This window comes from Chiloscyllium plagiosum, chromosome 22, assembly GCF_004010195.1.
Source record: "Chiloscyllium plagiosum isolate BGI_BamShark_2017 chromosome 22, ASM401019v2, whole genome shotgun sequence".
NCBI classification, from domain to species: domain Eukaryota; kingdom Metazoa; phylum Chordata; class Chondrichthyes; order Orectolobiformes; family Hemiscylliidae; genus Chiloscyllium; species Chiloscyllium plagiosum.
The window spans coordinates 43536973-43552925 of record NC_057731.1 but is presented as its reverse complement, the minus strand read 5'-3'; the positions used below and the strand labels follow the sequence as shown (position 1 = coordinate 43552925).

At 45.4% G+C, this 15953-nt stretch overlaps 1 protein-coding gene across 4 annotated transcripts in view; it reads right to left on the bottom strand.

Moving 5' to 3' along the window:
* Positions 1 to 15538, bottom strand: part of LOC122561264 (gamma-glutamyl hydrolase-like) — a 27777-nt gene extending 12239 nt beyond the window's left edge. The window contains exons 1-5 of one of the 4 annotated variants that reach the window (XM_043712897.1): positions 14906 to 15538; positions 12024 to 12159; positions 8958 to 8989; positions 5374 to 5485; positions 2352 to 2402 (exon numbers count right to left, since the gene is read on the bottom strand). In XM_043712897.1, coding sequence (XP_043568832.1) covers positions 2352 to 2402; positions 5374 to 5485; positions 8958 to 8989; positions 12024 to 12040 — 212 coding nt within the window. In that variant the 5' untranslated portion in view covers positions 12041 to 12159; positions 14906 to 15538. Of the gene's footprint in view, positions 1 to 2351; positions 2403 to 5373; positions 5486 to 8957; positions 8990 to 12023; positions 12441 to 12505; positions 12522 to 12912; positions 13005 to 14905 lie in introns of those variants that run through there. The other 3 variants (XM_043712895.1, XM_043712898.1, XM_043712896.1) reach the window with 3 other exon arrangements.
* Positions 15539 to 15953: the final 415 nt, after the last annotated feature.

The following is a 15953-nucleotide window of genomic DNA, read 5'->3' as shown; positions in this document are numbered from 1 at the left end:
GTGTATGGTGTGGAGTCAGCCTGGTGTATGGTGTGGAGTCAGCCTGGTGTATGGTGTGGAGTCAGCCTGGTGTATGGTGTGGAGTCAGCCTGGTGTATGGTGTGGAGTCAGCCTGGTGTATGGTGTGGAGTCAGCCTGGTGTATGGTGTGGAGTCAGCCTGGTGTATGGTGTGGAGTCAGCCTGGTGTATGGTGTGGAGTCAGCCTGGTGTATGGTGTGGAGTCAGCCTGGTGTATGGTGTGGAGTCAGACTGGTGTGTGGTGTGGAGTCAGACTGGTGTATGGTGTGGAGTCAGACTGGTGTGTGGTGTGGAGTCAGACTGGTGTATGGTGTGGAGTCAGACTGGTGTGTGGTGTGGAGTCAGACTGGTGTATGGTGTGGAGTCAGACTGGTGTGTGGTGTGGAGTCAGACTGGTGTATGGTGTGGAGTCAGACTGGTGTGTGGTGTGGAGTCAGACTGGTGTATGGTGTGGAGTCAGACTGGTGTGTGGTGTGGAGTCAGACTGGTGTATGGTGTGGAGTCAGACTGGTGTGTGGTGTGGAGTCAGACTGGTGTATGGTGTGGAGTCAGACTGGTGTGTGGTGTGGAGTCAGACTGGTGTATGGTGTGGAGTCAGACTGGTGTGTGGTGTGGAGTCAGACTGGTGTATGGTGTGGAGTCAGCCTGGTGTATGGTGTGGAGTCAGACTGGTGTGTGGTGTGGAGTCAGACTAGTGTATGGTGTGGAGTCAGCCTGGTGTATGGTGTGGAGTCAGACTAGTGTATGGTGTGGAGTCAGCCTGGTGTATGGTGTGGAGTCAGACTGGTGTATGGTGTGGAGTCAGACTGGTGTATGGTGTGGAGTCAGCCTGGTGTATGGTGTGGAGTCAGCCTGGTGTATGGTGTGGAGTCAGACTGGTGTGTGGTGTGGAGTCAGACTAGTGTATGGTGTGGAGTCAGCCTGGTGTATGGTGTGGAGTCAGACTGGTGTGTGGTGTGGAGTCAGACTAGTGTATGGTGTGGAGTCAGACTAATGTGTGGTGTGGAGTCAGACTAGTGTATGGTGTGGAGTCAGACCGGTGTATGGTGTGGAGTCAGACTGGTGTATGGTGTAGAGTCAGACTGGTGTATTGGTGTATGGTGTGGAGTCAGACCGGTGTATGGTGTGGAGTCAGACTGGTGTATGGTGTGGAGTCAGACTGGTGTATGGTGTGGAGTCAGACTGGTGTATGGTGTGGAGTCAGACTGGTGTATGGTGTGGATAGTTGTAGTGGGATATTTTTCCGACTGTGACCAAGTGCTAGGACCTCTGTTGTTTGCAATATATATCAATGATTTGGATAGAAATATAGGCAGTCTGATTAGTGCATTTGTAGGTGACATGAAATTGTTGGAGATGTGGAAGATTATCAAAGGATATAGATCAGTTGGAAAGTTAGATGGAGAAATGACAGGGGGAGATTAATCCAGGCAAATGTGAGGTGATATATTTTGGGATGTTAAATGTAGGAGGAAAGTATACAATTAATGGCAGGACCCTTCAGAGCATTGATGTACATACAGGCATCTTGAGGTGCAAGTCCATAGCTCCCAAGTGAACAAGGTGCTAAAGAAGGGACATAGGGTACTTGCCTTCATCGGTTGGGCCAGTCATGCTGCAACTGTATAAGACTTTAGTTAGGCCCCATTTGGAACATTGAGTGCAGTTCTGGTCACCACACTATAGAAGGGATGTGGAGGCTTTGGAGAGGTTAACCAGGATGTTGCCTGAATTGGAGTGTATGAGCTAAAGGACAGATTTGACTAACTTGGATTGACAGAAGTATATAAAATTATGAGGGACATGGATAGGATGGATAGTTGGAGTCTTTTCCTAAGGGTGGAAAGTCAAATAACAGGTGTAAGGTGAGAGGGATAAGCTCAAAGGAGATATAAGTGGAAGGTATTACACACGGATGATGGTAAGTGCCTGGAACACACTGCCAGGACAGGTCATAGAAACAGAGACCAATAGCAAGTTTAAGACGAACTTGGATAGATGCATGAACAGGTAGGCATTAAAAGGAAATTGACAATGTGTGGGCAGATGGGATTTGTTTAGAATGATATCATGATCAGCACAGGGCTGAAAGGCCTGTTCCTGTTCAGTAATTTTCTATGATCTATGACACCTAAAGGCAAGGGCAGGAAGTTTGATATTTACCAGAAGGATTACAACACACTAAACAAAATGATCAAATTGTACTTTCCACACAGAGACCTCTGAAAATGAGAAACATAACAAGGCAGTGCAACTAAACCATTAAGAACCAACATTTGCAAAGTTCAATGTGCACAGCAGATCAAGAGATGGGAAATAGTTAATTGCTTACCCATTAATTGAATGGAATATTTTCTCGTACTCAGACTCAGTAAGATATAACCTGCAGGAAATAAGGGAGAACCAACTGTCACAGGCAATTAACCTCAGCCATTTTCACTCCGACACATCCCGTTAGCAGCATAGGCCAATCCCCTTCCCATCGTAACCCTGATCCTACATTAAGGCCCAAACTCGGGCCAAAATTCTGACTCTGATCCTAATTCTGACCCTAAACCTAACCCTCAACCTGACTCTAACCCAACCACAACCCTAACCTTGACCTGAACCCTGACCCTAACACTAATCCTGACCCGAACCCAATTCTAGATCTGACCCTAATCCTGACCTGAGCACTTCAACCATGATCCTAATGCTGACTCTAATCCAATCCTAACTGAGCACCAATTCTAGTCCTGGTCATAACCCTAATTCTAATCACAACCCGATCCTCATCTTGCCAATCACCATTAGCACTTCATCGCCAGCAATCCTTTATTCCTTTCTTGATCCCATCTTTCTCCAGTTCCTCCACTCCCACAACTTTCACTGGCTGAATAGCACCTCTAGGTGTCACTGGTTGTCAGGGTATGTCAAGCAATTGCAGACCAGTCAGTTCAATAGTCATGGTGTGGACACCCAAAACAACAATCCGGGATTGAATTAGTAGTCACATGGAAACATGTGGGTTAATTAAGGAGAGGCAACATTGATTCCTTAAGGGAGAACAGTGTCTGACTAATTTGCTGGTGTTTTTTGGATGTAATGGAGGGTTGATGAGCATGTTGATACAGTTACACAACAGACTCCTGAATAAGGTGACAGCTCATGGAATTATAGAACATTACAGCGCTGTACAGGCCCTTCGGCAATTATAGGGAGAGTAATAACCTGAATAGGGAACAGAGGGTGGATGGATATTTTTCAGGATGGAGAAGAATTTATGGTGGAATTCTCCAGAGTCTATTTTGGGTCTTGCTTTCCTGCTGCATATTAACAGCCTTGTCTTTGGTGAACAGGGCACAATTTCAAAACTTGCAGATTATTCAAAACTTGGAAGGATTGTAAACTGTGAGGAGAATAACGCAGAACTTCAAAAGGACACATACAGTTGGTGGAAGTGGAAGACAACATAAGGTTCAGTGCGGAGAAGTGAGAGGTGATGCATTTCGTTAGGAAGAATATGGAAAGGCAAGCTAATGTAAGAGTATAACTCTAATGGGGACGCAGTAAAATAGGGACTTGAGTGCGTATGTGCATTTAAAAAATGGCAGGACAGGCAGAGAGAGCCATTAATAAAGCCTACAGTATCCTCGGCTTTACTAAGCTGAGGATACTGTATGGAACTAGGCGGAAGTCGGTACTTCAGATGCTGGAGATTAGAGTCAACACACAGCAGGTCAGGCAGCATCCAAGGAGCAGGAAAGTCACCGTTCCGGGCAAAAGCCCTTCATCAGGAATGAGAATTCATCATTCCTAATGAAGGGCTTTTGCCCGAAATGTCGATTTTCCTGCTCCTTGGATGCTGCCTGACCTGCTGTGCTTTTCCAGCGTCACTCTAATCTTGACTAGAATACTGTATGCTTTACAATTAGGTGCATAGATTACCAGAGCAGGGAGATAATGGTGAACATGTATGATACCAGGTGAGCTCAGCCAGTACTATCCAGTTCGGGATGTCACATTTTAGGAAGGATGTGAAGAGATTGGACATAGTGCAGGAGAGGTTTACAAAAAATAGATGCCTGGATGAGTGATTTCAGTTATGAGGATAAATTGGAGAAGTTGGGGGCTGTTCTCCTTGGAGAAGATGAGCCTGAGTGGGGATCTGATTGAACTCTTCAAATTCTTGAGAGGTTTACACAGAGGAAGAAAATGGTCCCGTTAAAAAAAGGATTGAAAACAAGAGAGCGCAGATTTAAAGTGATTTGCAAATGTGATGTGTGAACAAATTGTTTTCACACAGTGACTAGTTAGGTTCTGGAATGCCCTGGCTGGAACTGTGCTGAAGACAGGTTCAATTGAGGTCCTTATTCGGTCATTTGATGATTATTTACGTCGATAAGTTAGATTGTTACAGGGAAAAGGGAACAGAATAATGCTGAGTCATGATGCTCATTTGGAGAGTGGGTGTAGCCACATTGGGCTGAATGGCTTCCTTTGGCGCCATCGCAATTCTGTGCAAAGTCCTACGTAAATGTAATTCTTTCTGATTTCCCCAAGGTTTCAGTTCTGTAGGACTCCCCATCCCTGCTCACACCTCATTACCCTTCTCGACCATTCCATTTCCTCCTCCTTCCCTCAGTTGCCTTCCCTCCCACAAGCTGCAGATGTGTAAGGCCAGGGTTTCAAAAGTACAAATGCAGGAGTAGGCTATTCAGCCCCTTGAGCGTGCTGTGCTGAATGCCGTGGCTAAATGTTACTTCACATCTGCATTCATGTCTATTCCTGAGAACCTTTCAGCCTCTTAGCAGAAATCTCTCTACCTCTGCCTTAACAATATTCAAGGACTATACTTTGACCACCTCGTGAGGAACAGAGTTCCAAAGACTCATAATTCTCTGACAAAAAAGTTATCTTATCTCATTTTTAAATGGTTGACCCCTTAAATTTAAACTGTGACCCCAGTTCTAAATTCTCCCAGGAAACATCCTCTCTGTATCCATCCTCCCAAGTCCTTCAGGATCTTTTATGTTGCCTCCTGACTGATATCGTTGAAACTTTATTGCTGGAACAGCACAGCAGGTCAGGCAGCATCCAGGGAACAGGAGATTCGACGTTTCGGGCACAGGCCCTTCCTGAAGAAGGGCCTGTGCCCGAAACGTCGAATCTCCTGTTCCCTGGATGCTGCCTGACCTGCTATGCTGTTCCAGCAATAAAGTTTCAACTTTGATCTCCAGCATCTGCAGACCTCACTTTCTCCTCCTGACTGATATCTCCTTATTCATCTCGACTTTTTCCCACTAATCCTTCCCACCTTTAAACTTTGACCCTTTACCCAGTTTCTCACTGTGTGATGGAGACAATGGTGTCACCTGATGGGAACCACTCTGCTCCCAGCTGATTCCAGGTACTTTACGTAGGTAATGGCTACGTACGTCTTTGCCACCTCGGTCAGTTCATCTACGGTGTGCTGCGCTAAGATCCCTGTGGGCAACAACAACAACTTACATTCAATTAGCACCATGAACATAGTAGAATGGACTTTGTAGGAGCAACCATCCTTGATGAAAGAGGTGAGTTTTAAGGAGTGTCAATTAGGAGCGAAGCGATATAAAGTAGAGGGGGGTAAGAGTTGTAAGGAGGTAGTCCAGATCTTGGGGCCTTGGAAACGGAAGATATGGCTCCTAATGGTGGCGTGGGTATAAGACTTGGGAATGGTCAAGACGGTGAATTTGGAGGAGCCTGTGACTAGTTTAATCATCTGTTGGCATGACCATGTAAAACATTATCGAGCTCTCTATTCCTCCCAAACTGCTCACTATTCCAGGTTTCACACTGGATTACAAAGATAACCCCAGCTTCTTTTCTTGATAGCAAACTGTCTTCTTAAAAGCCTTATTGCTGATCCCACCATGACTTTTGACCCCCCACCCTGACCCCACCAGTCTCTTCTCCAATAACAAGTGTGAAGACCTCATGAAGTTTCTTTGTCACCAAAACTGAGACAGTCCAATCACCTGTCTCTGCTATGTCCCTCCCTGTTACTGACCCTCCTGACCAAACTCCCTTCGATTTATCCATCCCCACCACCCAGCCCTGAACATACATCTTTTTCTAGTGTTCCTCTCCTCTCCTTCTCTGAGCTCAACTTGTCTCTTAGACCCACCTCATGTTCCCTCGATCCTCGTCCCACTAAACACATCACCTCTGACTTCCCCTTACAGCTCCCATGTTTGCCGAGATTGTAAACAGCTCTGTCGCCTCAGGTGTTATCCCTCTCTTCTTTTAACCTACCGAACCCGCCCTGTTCTCATAAAACCAACTCCAGACCTTCGGAGTGTCCCATCTCCAATATCACGTTCCTCATCAAGGCCCTTAAACATGCTGCTGTCCTCATCTTTCCTGGAATTCAATCTTTGGGTCCCTCTTGTCAGGTTTCTGCCTCTGCCACAGTACTGAAATGCTCTTTATCAAACTCTGCAATGACATTCTGCGAGACTGTGGTAGACCTACCCTCCTGACACAGTGACTATAGCATCCTCCTCCAACACTTTCCACTATTGTCAGCCTGGGAGGAAGGGCTCTCACCTGGTTCCATGCTTATCTAACAGAGAATCCCTTACAATGGTCTGTTTTCCTGCTCCCGCATCATTACCTCTGGCATTCCTAAGGATCAATTCCCCCTCCTGTACCTCACTACTCTCTGAAAGCAATGTCAGAGTTTGTATGTACAATGACACCTCCCAGCTCTACTTCACCTCCCTCTACCTCTCCTGTTGTGCCGAAACCTTCAGACTGCTTATCCAACCTGCATCAACTTCCGAGAAAATTAAAGCTTTCTTTTTCAGTGTCCATTCCAAATTTCGTTCCCTAGTGACTGAGTCCATCCCTCTTCCTGGCAACAGTCTGAGTTTAAAGCCAATCTGAATGCAACCTTGGTTATATATTTGATCCCCAGATGAGCTTTCAATGTCATTTCATACCTTCACCTCCTCTTTCCAACGCTGTAGCATCACCAAAACTCTCCCCTGCCTCAGTCCATCTGCTGTTGAAACTCTCATTCCATCCTCCTCCCACCCACCACCGCCCCCCCCCCCAACTCTGTCATTCTGGACTTGGCTAATCCAGCACACTCCTGGGGTTCCCACATGCTACATGCAATAAAATCAAGGTCACCCAAAAGCCTGCGACAGGGCTTTTGGCTCAGTGGTTAGCACTACTGCCTCACAGCTCTAGGGACCAGGGTTTGATTCCACCCTTGGACAACTGTCTGTGTAGAGCTTGCATATTCTCCCCATGTCTGCATGGATTTCCTCCCACAGTTGAAAGATGTGCAGGTTAGGTGCTCTTTGGAGGGTCAGTATGGACTCAGTGGGTTGAATGGCCTGCTTCCACACTGTAGGGGTTCGATGAACATGTCTTAACTTGCCTTGTATCCCATTTCCCTGTCACCCTTGTGCTTGCTGACCAACATTTGTTCAGTAACGTTTAAAATTCTCATCTTTGTTTTCAAATTCCTCCCTAATCTCAGTCAAATTTCTGATAATCTCCTTCAAGCCCACAACCCTTTGAAATACCTGTTGTGACAGTGTTAACTTCAGAACTTTAATAACTGTGCAGAGATTGAAAGAAGGTGCAATAACCTGTCTGGAATAAGTTGTCAAAGGACAAGGGCAAACTCATCCAGGAATTGAAAACAATTAGCCATGTTCGGGAGAAGAAGAGTTGAAACTCCAAAACTGTTAAACAAAACTGTTTTAACATGGTTGATAAATGACTGTTTACACCATAAGGGGAAATGCAGAGATTTTAAGGAGTTAACTGCAGGAAAGTTGTGTCTTTGAACAGACTGGGAGAAAGTGAGGACCGCAGATGCTGGAGATCAGAGTTGAAAAGCACAGTAGGTCAGGCAACATCCGAGGAGCACGAGAGTCGACATTTTGGGCATAACATTCCTGCTGAAGGGCTTATGCCCGAAACGCTGATTCTTCTGCTCCTCGGATGCTGACTGACCTGCTGTGTTTTTCCAGCGCCACACTTTTCGATTCTTCGAACAGACAGTCAATGCCAAAAGTAACAAGGAACAAAGAGTCCACCTTTAATAAGAAAACAAACTGCAAATTTGATGGTTCCAGAGGAGTAGCCAATATTGTGGAGAAAAGAATCTAAAGGATCATCAATAATGTCACATCACAAACTTGAAGGATGTAAAACTTTATAAGAATCTGACTCCAGGATTTCTCCGGAGCAGAACTCTGGAGAACAGCACAGCTCAAGGATTGAACTCTGGACACATCCAGAGGCAGACACTATTGGTTGGAATCATAGCTACTCATGGGGTCTTATCTTGGTTGCTACAAGCAATAAAGTTTAAATAATTGTTTCAGGATTTGAGTGTCTGTGAAATTTTGTAATAAGTAGCCGAATTAAAGATAGTTTATCCACAACACTGCACTCCTCTAATTCTGGGCCCCTCTGCATTTCCAGTTTGGATCATGACATCATTGGTGGCTGTGCCTTTAGTTGCTTAGGCCTCAGACTCTGGAAATCCTTTCCTAAACCTCTCCCCCTCACACATCTCCTGAAAGGTTCTCTGTAAAACTAATCTCTTTCATTATGTTTTGGTTATCTGACCTAATATCTCCTTATGTTGCCATTGTCATATTGTGTTTTATAACTGCTGCTGTGCAGCGCATTGAGGCATTTCTTTACATTAAAGGTTCTATATAAACATTAACTGTTGGTGCATCTCTCTGTGTTAGCCTCAACCATCACATTCTGTCCCACTAGCTGTCTTTTTCTATTGATTTATCTCTTTCTCTATGTCTCTCAACTATTCTCTCTCCCCCTCTCCCTGGCTGTGTAATGAGGAGGCCCTCAGTGGAATCTGTTACCTCAGGTCACCCAATACCTGCAGCAGCCTGTTCCTCAGCAAGAACATATTGGGATCACTCACCGATCACTGGTCTGTCATTCAGAACTTCAATCCTGGGAAATTAAAGAGAAGAGACTGATTTTCCTCATGACACAGAGCTGTAGAGCATGGAAACAGACCTTTTGGTCCAACACATCCATGCCCACCACATATCCTAAATAAAACTCATCCCATTTGCCAACATTTGGCCCATATCTCTCTAAATCTTTCCTATTCATATATCCATCCAGGTGCCTTTTAAATATTGTAATTGTACCAGCCTCCACCACTTCCTCTGATGGCTCATTCCATACACACACCACCCTTTGCATGAAAAGATTGCCAATTAGGTCCCTTTTAAATCTTGCCCCTCTCATCTTAAACCTATGCCATCTAGTTTTAGACTCGCTTAACCCGGGAAAAGACCTTGACTATTCACTCTATCTATGCCCCTCAGAATTTTACAAACCTCGATAAGATCGCCCCTCAGCCTCTGACACTCCAGGGAAAATAGCCCCAATCTATTCAGCCTCTCCCTATAGCTCAAAGCCCACAGTTGAGGAGGTTACATGGATTACTGTCTGACTGCTCCTTTCACTTACTGAAATACCATCCATTAGATGCTCAGGTTCCATTGGCATGTTCTCAAGACTTTATGAGAATTCCACCAGCCCCTATTCATTCCAGAGTGTCCTGAATAATCCAGCTTCAAACCTACACACTCAGCCACAGCATTTAGAAATCTGCCAAGTGACAATTTTCTCATTCATTCATGGATTGTGGTGTATGTATTGCCCACACCTGGTGACTGCTGAGTAAGTGCTGCCTGATAGCAGAGTTGTTGGAATATTCCATCACTTTGTTGATGAGACTGATCGCACAATAATTGGCTGGGTTGGCTTTGTCCTGCTGTTTATGTACAGGGTATATCTGGGCAATTTTCCACATTGTTGGGTACATGCCAGTGTTGTAACTGTAATGGACCAAATTGGCTAGGGGTGCAACAGGTTCTGGATTACCAATTTTCAGTATGATTGCTAGACTATTGTCAGGGCCCATTGCATTTGCAATATCCAGTGCCTTTAGCTGTTTGTTTGATAGTATGTGGAGTGAATCAAGTTGGCTGAACACTGGTGTCTATGATGCTGGGGACATCTGGGAGAGGCTGAGATATATCACCCATTGGGGTGGCATGGTGGCTTAGTGGTTAACACTGCTGTCTCACATTTCTAGGGACCCAGGTTTGACCCCAGCCTTGGGCGACTGTGTGGAGTTTGCACATTCTTCCTGTGTCTGCATGGGTTTCCTCTGGGTGCTCTGGCTTACTCCCACATTCCAAAGATGTGTAAGTTAGGTGAATTGGCCATGCTAAATTGACTGCAGCGTTCAGTGATGTGCAGGTTAGTCAGGGTAAATGTAGAGTAATAGGGTCTGGGGGTGATTACTCTTCGGAGGATAAGTATGGATTTGTTGGGCCAAAAGGCCAGTTTCCACCCTGTGAGGATTCTATTCTACTCTGTAAATTGTGAATATTTCAGTCTTGTCTTTTACAATGACATGCTGAGCTTCTCCATCATTGAGAACGGGGATTTAATTTGTGTTTGAACAAATGACACAAAAAAGGACATTAATCACCTCAAGGACTGAACTGTCTTTGTTATGACAGTTGAGGTTTGTTTCTGCTGATGTTCAAAATCCCACTAACTGGGCTAAAATTTAATATTTTGAATATTAGTCAAATAAATCTGCTTTGGTAATAATTGATGTTTGAGTGGGGAGAGTATGCCGGGCCTTAAGGTTACAGATTGTACTGGAGTACAATTCTGCTGCTGCTTATGGCCCACAACACCTCATGGATGCCCAGTCTTGAGTTGCTAGATCTGTTCCATTTAGCACAGTGATAGTCCCACACAACACAATGGAGGTTATTCTCAATGTGAAAGCAGGACTTTGTCTCCACAAGGGCTGTGCAGTGGTCGCTCTTACCAATACTGTTACGGACAGATGCATCTGCAGCCAGCAGGTTGTTAAAGGATGAGGTGATGTAATTTTTTTCTCTCTTTTGCTGGTTACGACACCACCTGCCGTAGACCCAGTCTAACAGGAATGTCCATTAGGACCCGACCAGCTTGGTCAGTACCACTGCCAGAGTCACTCTTGGTGCTGGACAATGAAACTCACCCAAAGTTCATGCTCTGCCCTGCCCATCTCAGTGCTTCGTTCATGTGCTATTCAAGGACTTGAGTAAACTAGGTGAGTTTTTACAGCAACCAAACAGCGATTTCATTATCAGTCTGGCTTTTTCATAAGTTAATTGAACTAAAATGCACATTTGCTCCAACCCTCACTTTTTTCCCCCATTTAAAACCCAATCCCCAATATAACCTCCCACGACCCAGGCCCAGCCCAACCCTTCCCAACAACAGACCAATCATATTCATCGCTTTATATGAAAAAGACAAGAGATCAAATATCTAATCAATTGCTGATCCAACCCCATGAAACAATGACCACTCACCATGACCTAGGGACCACGCCAGCCCTGTGAGCACTCCCTGACTGTGACCAACCCCTGACCTTGGGACTACCCTCTGACCCTCACTCATCCTGAATCCAACTCAACACTCTCTGAAGGGCTCTCCTTCTTCCCCTACTCGTACACCATGTTAATGTTCGAACAACAGGAAATTGAGCCAACCTTAAAACATGCTCAGCACTTTTCCACAACATAAGCATCTATTTAGCTCCCAGTCTGTATGAGATCCCAGTCTACTTGAGATCCCAATTTACCTGAGATCCCAGGTCTACCTGAGATCCCAGGTCTACTCGAGATCCCAGGTCTACCCGCGATCCCAGGTCTACCCATGATCCCAGGTCTGCCTGAGCTCTAAAACACTCCAGCTTTAATCTAAGAAACTCAGGTAGTTTATTTGCAGTTATTACATTCAGTACAAACCCGCCGCCAGTGCCTAGGATTGTAAACAAAGGCAGAAACACTGCAGCTAACACAGAGACAATATAAGCCACCACACCCCGCCAGTGACAACACCCCCGCCACCCACCACCCCTTATCCAGAAAAAGCTCCAATGTTACACCAAAGCACTCACTTGCTCAGTCCATTCATGATTGTTTCTTAGCGGGTGAGGGAGTTCCTTCACACGGATCAGGAATTGAATGGTTCTCGGAGACAGGAAGCTCTATATATTGGCTGCAATTGATGGGAGTTCCTTGTTAAGTCACAGCCTGGGAAATCATAGAGCAAATCTCTTAACTCTTTCTTCACCTAGGAAATTTTGAGTTCATTCTGCATGCTACTTGAAGTTGCTCAGTTTGCTCAGTGTTTAACAGACAAGGGCAAAATAACAATGTAAGAAATAAGAGCAGGAATAGGCCATTTGGCCCCTCGAGCCTACTCTACCACTGAATAGGATCATGGCTGATCTGATTATTGCTTCAACTCCACATTCCTAGTCTTCAATAACTTATGGCTCCCTTGTAGGTGAAAAAGTGTCTAACCCAGCCTTAAATGTTTTCAGCAGGGAGAATTCTAACCATTAACAAGCCCCTCAGAGAACAAATTCCTCCTCACCTCCATCTGAAATGGGAGCCTCCTTATTTTGAAACCACGACCCTCGTTCTAGATTCTCCCCTGAGGGAGGAATATAGTCCTGCTTATGGAAATCAAGTGTGAACATGGAGTCAACTTCACTTATAGATTCCCCAACTGACTGAAAGGAGAGATGCAACAAACATTGGTTGAAATTTGTTAACAATATAGAAAATGGCAGGAACAGTATGGCACAGAATGAGAGTGTTCTCCCCTTGTGTCTGTGCTGGTTTCTCATTAGAGCTGTTCTGCCAATTGCACTCCCCCAACTGTTGTTCCACCCAGCCCTCCAAACCTTTCATTTTCGAGTTACTATTGAACCTGCTTCCACTGCTCTTGCAGTTCATTCCAGGCCAACAGAACATGCTGCATACAAACAAAATTCTCACATCCTCGACCCAGTTGTTTTGCAAATTCTGTACAATTCATGCTGTTCTCCACTGAACACTTTCAGGAAGTCTTGTGGAAGCAGACGTGGAAAGGAAGCATATCTTACGGTAGCTTCCAGTGACTATTTCTGTGGTGTAGCAACTGGAACCGACTTTATGCTGCAACACTACTTTCCTGCTCTAACCCTAGACGCCAACCAATAACGCCACTGATAAGCTGTGCCTTTCAGACCCTCGCTGACCCCCTCACTCCTGCTATAGCCCTTTGCAAACCCTCCACCTGGGAAACACCCTCCCAGGGCTGGCAAGGGTGTGGGGTGGGGAGAGTAGCGGCGGTTATTAAATAAATAAGGAGTCATCAACATTGATGATAAAACAGAAAGTTGCTAATACTGGAAATTATTAACTGGAAAACAAAAAAAAATGCTAGTAATACTTATCTGTGAGAGAGAAACAATCTTTCACTTTGATGGCATTTCCTGGTTTGTGTTTCAGCTGTTTCCCTGAATCATTTACTAATTTAGATTGCTCTTGTTTCTGGAAATAACACTGTGCCATTTCTGACTAACTCGGCCATGATTTCATCTTGTCAACATTTGTCCTCAATAGAGAAATGTGGCATTCGAATTAAAGACACAGGAATGTTTGGAATGAAATTAAGGTTTGATTCACTCACATGAATCAACAATCATTCGTATGCCTTCCCATTTATCAGGCAATCCCCTTTGTGGAATTCTATTGTGGGATTCAGACGAGTTCTGAAGTCTGGATTAGGGGTAGCAATAGGGTAAAAAACTGGCATTGGAGTAGAGGTGTCAGTGAGTAGTGGGCTAGCCAATCTTGACGTCATCTGGGGGGGGCAATATTTCCACAGATAGAGAACTGAACACAGATATTCCAGATGAGGCCCTGACCATGTGATTAGCCTTTTTGATTATTTTCTGTATCTGGTTTTAAATATTGCACCAAATTTTGATTCATATTATAAAGTCACACAGGAAAGGAAAACAGGGGCCAAGTGAACCTTATCCCACTCCTCCCATAACAACCTAAACATCCTGCTCCCCTTAACGTCCCATTCTCCCCAAAACATCCTATTCTCCAGATCCCCAAATGTCTCTTTCCATCCAAAACTTTTGAAACACCCTGTTCCCCACTAATACAGCCCTCCCATCAGATATCCCCCTCCTACCAGATGTACCCTTGGTCCCTGAATTAGAGGCTTCACTGGACTGAAACCATTACTTCACTCGTCCTGCTCTGCTCAGCAGCAGACATCTGCCACTCATCCTGACTCAGGAGCTGGCCGGGACACACATCATCTCCAGGAGGACACAAGGATTATTTCTGGAGCATTGAAACTCACGTGACTTCAAGAGAGAGGAAAACCTCCTGATGTCCACACAGAAAACTGCCTACTCAGAAACACCACCGGCTAACAGCTGACTCGCATTGACCACAGAACCTCAGCAGAAACTCAGACACTGGCGTGAAATCTGGGAGCACTCCCTTTACAAACTGACAATAGTCCCAACTCTTCTGACTTAGCCGAGTGATGAAGTGCCAGTGGGTCAGCCCCCAGGACCGGCTGGAGGAGAAGATGTGACCTCTCAGTCCGCAAGTGCAAGACAAATTGTGACTGTGACCATCCAACTCAGACCATCGCCCACACAGTCTGATTTATGGCCCAGGGAACCCCATTCACACTGGGTCGCCTTAAATTACTAAATCGGTTGTTAATCTTCACAGCCATACCAATCCAAATCAGACTTTTAAAACTTCCATGTTTGCTCGAAATCTCAGCAGCCAATGACATCCTTCTGACCTGTCAGATTTTCCAAAACGTGACCTTTCAGTGAACATGCCTGTTCACGTTCACTGAAAGAGCTTTCCAAAGAATTGTGCACACCCCTGGCTTGTTCCTCAGTGTTTTATTTTCCTAGTGATTATTAATTTCCCCGTTTATAATCAATGTTGCAACTGCTTCCATCACCTCATCAGGCACTGATCCTACATTCAAACTTGTATCTGAGAGTTGAACTCAGACGCCAGGATTGGTCGGCACCATTGTACTGTCCTTTTGAAAGCTTTCTGAATGTGGATGATGTTGTTGCTGCAGTGGGAGGTGCTGCAGTGGATGGTCAGTCCAGTGGCTGGACACCAACCTATGGCTGTGTTCTGGGAGGTGCCTGGTTTCTGGAATGCTAGTACAATATAACCCCACCCCACAGCAATGCAGTGAGTGGTTAATCTTCTATCACACCGTCTCGAATGACAATCATTTCGAGGGAAAGCCTTTTTAACTCTACACAAATATATTGGCCGTCTGCAAGTAGGCGTTTCTCTTGGTCGAGACACACTCAATCCAAGTGGCAACTGCCAATATCAAAATTCCCATGGCCACTGCTTCGCAGAAATGCAGGGAGGTCCTACACAATGTCCTGGCCAATAATTGTCCCTCGATCAACATCACAAAAAGCAGGTTCTCTGGTCATTAACCGCACTGCTATTTGTTGGATCTTGCTGTGCATACATTATCCATCACGTTGCAGAGATGAAAGCAATGACTGCACCGCTCAAGCGCTTCATTGGCCGTGAAGGCACTTGCAGACCTGCAGCCGGCGCTAGGTAAATGATTCTGGAGCAAGTGATTGGAAGCGAAAGAGCGAGACGCAGCAGCAGCAGGGAGACCTCGAGGAGACCAACAGACAGCAGGACAGTCTGGAAACCACCCCCTTCGCTCTGACTCATCGAGCGAGTTCTTCCGAGCTGCGTCAATCCTGGGTCGGGTTGACAGTGGAATTTATGAGGCGCCGTGACTCGACTCGATCCTTGCAGCTCTCTGCAAGCCGCTCAGTGCAAAACCACACACACACTGGGGAAACCCTGACTGCGTCTGCAGAGAGCCAAGGAAGTGTCACATTTCACTTGATGTGTGTTAGCCGTGCACCCCCCACCACCCGGGGAGCTCATTGTCACTGCTGTTGCTGGAAACATGGTTAGAGACTCAAAAAACTGCAGATGCTGGAATCCAAAGTAGA